Source organism: Lytechinus pictus, chromosome 10, assembly GCF_037042905.1.
Source record: "Lytechinus pictus isolate F3 Inbred chromosome 10, Lp3.0, whole genome shotgun sequence".
NCBI classification, from domain to species: Eukaryota; Metazoa; Echinodermata; class Echinoidea; order Temnopleuroida; family Toxopneustidae; genus Lytechinus; species Lytechinus pictus.
In genome coordinates this window covers 35,737,896-35,747,571 of record NC_087254.1, presented here as the reverse complement: position 1 = coordinate 35,747,571, position 9,676 = coordinate 35,737,896, and the positions used below count along the sequence as shown (strand labels likewise).

Here is a 9,676-nt window from a genome sequence, read left to right as displayed (position 1 = left end):
ACGTTCTGCAACGTAAAGAAAGTCTGTTTACGCGCCTATACATGATAATTTGCGCATGCGCGTATATTATTTTGGTTACCACAACAAACTTGACGAAGTTGGATCTGTATATTTCCGCAATTTCAGTGATAAAATACAGAATATAAACTATAGAATACTAGTTTGAGGGTTGAAATAGTGGCATATAACTGAGGATATGGAAGGAGAACAGGAAGGAAAGAAAGACGAGAAGGAAACCGACTACAGAAGACTGCAAAGTTATCCACTCATTCGGGTAAGTAAACATCGTAAACTTCGGGCAGAACGGCAGACGGAAATGGGCCGCGGCGCTCCGGGCGGGCGGGCGCTCGAGCTCAGCCTCAGACAGAAGCACTTGCGGCGCTAATGCAGTTTCGCACCGGCCGATTACCAGCATACCTCATCACCAATACTTGTTCCCAAATGTCATGACAAGTCTCTCAGTCACATTTCGAGGTCAATATACCCTCCTCTTTTCCAAATATCGTGATCGGGAACGGCTGTATTTCAGCTTTGATCTCGATGACGATGTCGTTCGAATCCTCAGTCAGAGTCTGACAATGACATTAGGGTGTCTGGAGAAATAAATTATTTTTCTTATTTCAAGAAAGTATCACATTTTCTTTGTGAATTTGAAGAGAAATGACCTTCAGACTGACAGAAATGTAACATTTTTGAAAAAAATCCAATTATTGGCTGCAAAAAAGAAGAATGAAATTGGGTAAATTTTCAGCATTTCTCTGCCATAGACTGTGTAGGCCCTAGTTAAGAAATGGACACACACAAATCCAAATTTTTAGCTTCCGAGAGCTGTTATAAATTTATTATTAATGCCAAAAACTTGTCCATAAAGAGTCCAATAGGATTTTTTATGCTCTATCTGATGGTATGATTTTTATAAAGATTTGGAAACCAGATCACAATGAAAAATTGCGACAAAGTGAAAAAAATTGTGCAAAACAGAAATTTCATTTTCCCATAGAAAACGCATGGAGAAATGGCAATTTCAACACACACAAAAATAAGGGTTTGCAATTTATCTCTAAATCCTTATTTAAAATGATCATATAAACTTGTCCTTACTGTCAGAAGAAGCCCCTGGATTTTCTCTTTCCATACATGCCAAACACAAGTTAATAATCAATTCAGATCACATTTTTCTAGTAGCCTGAACTTCCCCGAAAAAATGTGCCATATTTTCCCCTAAATTAGCCTGTTTTATGCTGACACTTTTCAGTGTGGCTTCAGACACCCTACTGACATCACTTCGCGGATCTATTCGCTTGGATTCGCCGTGCGCCGTAATGTTGATATGGACTGAAGTTAGCAACCAAATCATGCGAACATGTGGCGAACAAACTGCCAGCATGCAACCAAATCATGCGAACATGTGGTGAACAAACTGCCAGCATGCAACCAAATCATGCGAACATGTGGCGAACAAACTGCCAGCATGCTGCAGGCGATTCTTTTGGTCGCATAACTTCAGTCCATATCAATGTCATTACGGCGCACGGCGAATCCAAGCGATAGATCCGCGAAGTGATGTCTGAGGATTCGAACAACGACATCGAGATCAAAGCTGAAATACAGCCAGTAGAGGCGCACGGCCAATATGGGAGACTCTCTCCAATAGGCTGATAGGGGAGACAATCTCCCACATTGGAGACTTGCTTTGCAAAAGGACAAAAGAAACAATACCAACAAAAGCATGATTTCTCCTCGTACACAGACGGCTCGCGATCGTGCAGTGGGCGTTAACACAATGCAAAATTCCCCAACGGGGCTCATCTATTTTTATGTTTATTTCATAAAATTATATAAAAAGAACTGGACCGAAATAATAATTATTATTCTGTTTTGGCCTGAAATGCACCAAAACATGAAAAAATAAACTTAAAGGGACAAAAAACAGTGACTTACTACGGCTGTCGCGCAACTTCATTTCCCTGGTTTATCCAAACTAAATACATAAACATATGGCCATTGAGTCTCTGTACAGATCGAGTTAGAACTTCGGTCTCTGTAATAGGTGAGTGGAGCCAACGGAGTTCAGTGGAACAACCAATATAATAACAGAGACCAAAGCTTTTGGTCTAGGAGGACATACCGGTAGGTATTTGATGCAGCATAATTACTTGATCATGATGTCCCCTGGGACATCAACGTTTTTACCTTTCTGAACTAACAGCTTTGTTGACATGACGAGTTGATTTAAATAAGGCCCTGGGCCCTACCACAAAATTTAGAAAGCTCTTTTCTTAATTTGTCATAATTATCTTCAAGTCCTAAAACATGATAAAAATTACTTAAAAGTTACAGATATTCCTAGTATAACTTCTGAAAAAGTTGCAAAATAGATGTGCCAAAAAACACATAGCAGAAATGGTACCTCAATGTACACTCATTACTGTAGGCTAGTGGCCAAAAATAGGCTTTATGCTGCCCTAGGTTGGACTGTGTTCTCTTCCCCGAGGAGCCGTGGAAACATGTCACATTGATAGACCTCCAACTTGGCTGCCAGAAAACGTGAAGATACGGCTAAACATAACTAAACGAACCAATCAAAATATGCATTAACACTTCATTTTCATCAGTGTATGGAAGAAGGCAAAAGCCTGTCGAGACTTCCGGTCGTTCTTCTGACAGTGCTTGTTCCTACTTTACTAAATGTCTTGTAAATTACATGCATGCATGTTGCGTGGAGGGTCCAGCCTGTGTTTGAAAGAGTCAATAGAGAGTGCCGACACTGATGGAGGAAGATTATTCCATAGGTCTACAACCCTCTGACTAAAACTGTTCCTCCTTTAGTATTAGACCTCTGTTTAAACAGTTTCAGATGATGTCCTCTTGTTGTGTCTTGAATGGCAAGGATGAAATATACAGAAGAGTCAACATTGACAAGTCCATTCAAAATCTTAAAAACCTTGATCATGTCTCCTCTTTGTCTTCTGTAGTGTAGCGAGTACATTCCAAGGCTTACAAGTCTATCCTGGTATGGCAAATGCTGCAATTCTGGGATTAGCTTTGTAGCTCTTCTCTGTACTTTTTCGATTTTAACAGCATCCTCCTTGAACCTTGGATGCCACACTACATTTTCATATTCCAGAATAGGACCGTAGGACGCACTAATGCCTTGAACAAGGTTGGCAATGTTGTACTTGAGATGACAGTAAAAGTTCTTTTGATTAGTCCAAGCATCTGATTGGCTCTATTCACGATATGTGCTACATGTAAGTGGAATTTCAGCTCCTCATCAACCATGACTCCTGGGTCCTTTTCTACAACAGATACTTGTAAAATCTGGTTGTTTATACTATATGTTGTTCTGGTATTAACTCTTCCAATGTGCATGGTTTTGCATTTAGCCTGGTTGAAGGAGAGTTGCCAGGATTGGGCCCAAGAGGCTACTGCATCCAAGTCACTTGGGGCCAACTCAAAGTCACGCATGACTATTTGTGCACATGCCTGACGGCACCATCTAGCGCCCATGAGAGTACCAACATGTATTTAAATTTATCCCTTTTTTTTTTTACTTTGACTCAAAGTCAAACAGACAAGTTTGAATTTAAAAGAACGTAATACCTTTAAGTAGATCTAGTCTAGTTACGGTTTTTATTTACATGTATGTGGTGGTTGGCGTTTTCATGACTAACTCATATTTTGGAAATGTTCTAACATAATTTCTGGAGTGACGAATTAGTGACAAGATGAGTACCAATATTATCACACAAGTTGACGTTTCTTCCAGACTTTAATGATCATTGAAGTGTATCTTTAACTTGAACTTGAACTGTTCAGTCTGTAATTCAATGACATAGAAAAAGATATACAATATATCAGTTGTCAGTAACAAAACTGTCATGAAATAAATGTGTCGCCATAAATATGTAAACTTATGTATTTCTGATTGCATTAACTCATATATAAACTCACTCATCAGAAAATGAATATTTGTCAGCCACTGCATAATAATCTTACTATAAACCTGAGCCTCAGTCTATAAATTCTTAATAAATCCATCAATCTTGTTTTTATCATTGACATCTGCTGTAATGACCTTGCATGTGTATGTGATGTATTCATCCAAAATAAATTTATATCTGCTGAATGCCCACAAAATATGCATGTCTTGCCTAATTTGTCTTGTGTCTAGTTAAATGCAAATATCTACGACATTCAGTCTTATAAACCCATAACATACACACGCACTGCCTACACTGCAGCTATACACAATAGCCAACAAGCCATTTATTCATGTACTGTTTCTCTTGGCTGGTTTACATTTCAAAGCTTTCTATGAAACATTTCAGTTATCTAAATCTAGCTTCACTTTCATCTATAACTTTCGGAGCTCATACAAGTCTATGCTTTATTGCATACATGTACGCTGTACCACGTATAACGAATCATGTATTCAATGTCATAGTGCCAAGTTTTGAACCAAAAATACACATTATATCTGATCATATTTTATACCTCTACTGGCACTAATCATCAAACTAAATATTATACTACAGAAATATTAAGATAAATTCAACTTACAACATTGGCATCTCCAGATTGACATGAATTTTAGAAACAATACCAAAACGACTTTCATTCTATCTCAAAGAAAATTTTGATCCTTGATAAATCAACTACGCCCTCACTCGGCATGTTCGAGAAACGAATCAAAAACTCTCGCTTCTGACGTCATCGCAAAAATTCAGAAGCTCGTATTTACATCTTATCTTACCTTTACCAATTTAGTCTCGTCTGCTTCTCCTTCCCAAAGAATTGACATCCTTCAGTCATTCCCAAATTATTTTCTAATCATCACATTCCATGGCACTTGCATTCATTGCAAGCCATAAATAATTTGATATTCACAAATTATTGGTTTTTATTTGTAAGTAGAGAGTGTGCTTGAATTAAAATAACTAGCTCAGTGATTGTGTTGATTTAAATCTTACTACATGTAGCTGTAGTAGACTCTTTTTGTTCTACTTGTTGAAATGTGAACCAGCGTGGGGAATTCTCCATAGGGCATACACGTACATGTAGGCATATCATTGTCCACTCTGGCTCCAATGTTGAAGAGTAAAGAAAGAAAGCTATTAACTAGTGCAATTCATTTGTTCTTGAATGAATGTGAGTGATTTTGTAATCATTTTTTTTTTCCTACTATGTAAAAGTAGCAGAGTCGAGTGGTCTTGATGAGCAGGGAATTGCAGGCTAGATGGAAATAAGATCCCTTGCTTCAGTGATTTGAAAAGATTTGATGCATAATGTTGGTTCGAGATGTGAAGCTTTCCAAATACCCAAGTTCATGTACCCAATATCCTGCAGCCCTACCTTACACAGTATATAGTTTCATGATGCAAAAACGCATCTCATGAACATGAACTTGAATCAACAATTCCCAGATGAACATATATGTACATGTAGCATTATTATATTCTTGCTTTCTATCTTTTCAGCATTCAGATATGAATGAAGAAATGAGGACAGAAGCTATGGAGTTATGTGTCACAGCCTGTGAAAAGTTTTCTTCAAACAATGAGGTATGTTTGTCATTATGGCTCATAAATTTGTGACACATGTGCACATGTTTAATTTGTAAAGAAATTAAAGTTCCACTCATTTTTTTTAAATAGTAAACTAATCATAGATCTACTTTTCCAATAGTATGAAAATCTACAAGTACATACATGTATGTGAACAAAATGTTTAGAATGTAGGCCACAAACAGTTTTCTTGCTGGTTTTTTGAGAAATAGCTGATGAATTCTTTCACTGAAATGTATTGTTTTATGTCTTCTTTTTATGTTTTCCATCAAGAAAAAAAATGTCTGTACATCCTACAATGGTTAATATGGATGGCTCAGAATGGGCTAACAGAGATATATTGGGCATTGCAGAAGACCAAACAAAGAGAAAGAGAGAGCGAACATTTTCCAAGGCCATTAAGACCAGGGTACAGTGTATCTATAGCCAAAGCATCCTGTTGATTTAAGCCCAAAGCATTATACAGTGTTTTCCAGAAAAAAGTAACGATACGCGTAGAAAATATGTTTTGTTTACAAATTTCCAAATTTCATACTGTGTTTATAATAGAGAAATCTATCAATTTCAGACAACGAGACGAGAAAGGATGAAAAGAGGAAATTAGATTCCCTTCTTCATATTACACATGGTGAACTGTAAACCTTCTCCACATTATAAACTCCACCATGCAAACCTACAAAGATCATCTGATTGTAGAAAAATGTTCTACGATCATTGCTAAGCTTTGTGTTACGGCCCTGTTTGTTGTTTCCTGAATGCATCTCCACTTTATCTGTACATGTATATTTGTTTTGCTTGATTTTTAATGTATTTTTGTGTGTGTATGTTGATGTTTCAGACGGCAGCTAAGATGATCAAAGATGCAATGGACAAGAAGTTTGGTTCATCCTGGCATGCGATCGTTGGTGAGGGCTATGGCTTTGAGATTACCCATGAGGTCAAGAATCTGCTCTATATGTTCTTTGGTGGTAATATAGCAGTCACAGTGTGGAAGTGCTCATAGTCCCAGGTCTAATGATTACGTATTATCATCCCCAAAGAGAAGTCTTAGAAATATGGTTACATCAACTTGTTCACATTTGTTGATAATTTATGTACAATGTAGAACTATTACAAAGTTGAACTCCAACATATATTTCATGGCGAATCTCAACCAAGAAATTACAAGTTGTTACATTATTCCATGTTACATCAAACATTACCTTTTCAAAAATGTAATTTCATGTCTTTTGCATTGGAAGATACATGTAGATCTCTTTCCCTCAGGGTTGTGGGTGGTGAGGGGTCACTGAAGGCTTATTAATAAGTAACATGTTAAGTCGTGTCATGCAGCATTCATTTTGTAATTCTATGAGAAAGGTTAACATCAAAACAACAAAATGGGATTTGTTGCTCTTTATTTCAACTTGTTTGTTTCAAGATAGATTTCTACATTGTAATTAAAGATTTCTTTAAGAAAACCTGTTGATAGTACTTGTAATTCAGTCTGTGTATATATTCATGTATATATATTTTGCAAAATTAATTTGTATTTATTATGCTGCTGTATATATTTTTCCTAGACACTCAAAAATTGTTTTGCCTTTTATGAATTTTAGACAGATTTGGAGTACATGAAAACAAAACAAAACAACTGTGTCTACCATTATTATTTGTATCAATGCAGCCTGTAACATAAAGAGATATGTTTGATATTTACAATTGTAAAAATTTTGTAACTTTTTGCACATGGTTTGCCATATATTTACAGTTACACTTAATTGAACAATGGTATGTGATAATGAGAGATTTCATTTGAGAGTATTCAAGCAACATTACTGCTACTTTTCAGTATTCAGAGAAGAGTCCATTTACTTAGTAATCTACAAAACTGGTGTATTGTATACACATATTCTTACACAATTCTCTTATTAAACAAGCATGTGTATTCATTAAAGGCCCAGTCCATTCCAAAAACAAGTTGGATTTGACCCTTTTGTTGATTCAATTGATGGGAATAAATCATATAACGTTTCCTGGCATTGCTGTACATGTACTTATATATGGTGAGGTATTTAAACAATTTTTTTTCAAATCGTTTTACTGTACATAAAGTTACCTACAGACATTTTTACCATCGTGTAAAGCTATTTGGAATTATGAATTATAGGCATTTTGCTTTTATATTTATGAATGGTCATATTCAGAAGCGGACGTGTTTGAGATTACATGTGTAATTCCTTGTATTGTTCAAATAGTTAAAAAGAAAAAAGAAGTAATAAAGAAAGTAGAACAAGTACATGTAAGAAGACATGTTGTATGCAGGGATGCCCCGTATGGGTACACAGCTTTTATAAGGTCAAGAATAATCTACTTTGTGCCTTAAATTGGCAACAATCATCAATATTCATACTACATGATGGCAAAATAAGATATATGAGTCCAATTTTTTGTGTTTTGGGGGTTGTTTTGTTGCAAAAATTATGACTCTTCCATATTCCTCTAGGTTTGATATATGATGGTCACATTACTCCCATGTCAGTAGGTTATTCATAAGATGTACATCTAACTTGATTTCATTGGCTGCTTAGTGCTTTATGATTGATGGTAGATGGGCATGTTCTGATCGCAGGAAGCTAACAAGTTTCATTCCCTTATCTACAATTCATAGCATGTACACATTTATGTAAGTGCATTAAGGCATTCCAATATGATATGTACAACATATGACTCATTGTTTTTCATACTCAGAGTATTCTGTTTATAATGATTTTATACGCCATTGTTGTATGGTGCATGTACATTCTATGGTATTTCTGGACCAGCGTCAAAGAAAACAAAAGGGTGTCAGTAATTGTAAAATTGTGTCCTCCAATGCATTCCTTTGTTGACTTGTCTGTTCTATACCTTTGTCCTCTGAAGCCAGCAGCCATTTATTACGTATAAACAAGGCAAGGCTATTGTAAATATCAAGATAATGATTCATCATGATGGAGAGAAAGAGGGACAGACAAGAAAGAGAGGCAGCAGACATGGAGAGAGAGGCATATATAGAGTGTGAGAGCATGGGCGGAAATCTGTCCCCAAAGGTAGTGGGACCAGGGCTTGGAAAATTTGACAAGCAAAAAAAAAAAAAAGGTTATCACCCTAAATGTAAGGTAATTTTAACCCCCCAAAATTTGAAAAGCCAAAAAAAAAGAAAAAAAGGGGGGTTTCACCCAAAATGTAAGGTTATTTAGTCCAAAACACATGTATTATTTTGATTGTGAAGTGATGTAATACTAATAGTAGGGGGGACATTTGATATTGTGTCCCCCCCCCTAATATTTTTGGTAGGGGGAATGCGTCCCCCCTGGGATTTCCGCCTGTGTGAGAGAGGGGAGCAGAGAGGGAGACAAACGGTATTAAAAGGGGGTGGGGACACACTGAAAGAAAAAATGACCCTTTCAGAATAAAATTTTATATATCATGTCATTTTCAAATAATTTTAGTTCCTGTATATGACAATTTTCCCTCTCCACCAGATACCTTTTACCAACCTCCATATGACCCCCCCCCCCCCAATTTATCTCTTTCCTTCTGTTATGCAGTCATCCCTTTTTCCTCACTCTTTCTAACTCTACCCTATCTATACATTAAAGCATATCTTTCAATTTTTTATCCTCTCGCCTTCCCTCTGAGCCTCATGTAGACGTTTTCTTCCTCACGGTTAATCTTTCTTTCCCCTTAATAATAGTCTATCCTCTCACCTTCCCTCTTAATACCATGGCCTGTATGTATCTCTCTATCTCTTCCTCACTCATCTTCCCTTGTTCTCTCTCCTCACTCATTCTCCCATTCCTCCCCACCCCTGCTTACTCTTGGCAGTTCCTCCACCCCCCCCCCCCCTCTCTTACATTTATATATTTTACTCTCTTCAATCCATAATGCATCACCTCCAGTTACTAGTATTAGCCCCTATTACCCTTGCCCTTCTCAAATTTTCTCTTGGATATCTTCGATATTTGCAATTTATATTTAAATCCATTTCAAACTACACCAATGGGTGATTTCAAGTCAGGTGTTGGCGTTGGTGTTGAAATTTGGATTGCTTCCCCTAGCTCCAAAACTTATTCAGAGTTTGTAAAACT

General features: G+C 36.8%; 1 protein-coding gene across 1 annotated transcript; it reads left to right on the top strand.

The window, feature by feature from the left end:
- The first annotated feature begins 14 nt into the window (after window positions 1-14).
- Window positions 15-8,408, top strand: LOC129269560 (dynein axonemal light chain 4-like). Its single transcript, XM_054907072.2, has 3 exons — window positions 15-274; window positions 5,481-5,564; window positions 6,406-8,408. The coding sequence occupies exons 1-3, from the start codon at window positions 197-199 to the stop codon at window positions 6,568-6,570; spliced, it is 327 nt and encodes a 108-aa protein (XP_054763047.1). The 5' UTR covers window positions 15-196; the 3' UTR covers window positions 6,571-8,408.
- Window positions 8,409-9,676: the final 1,268 nt, after the last annotated feature.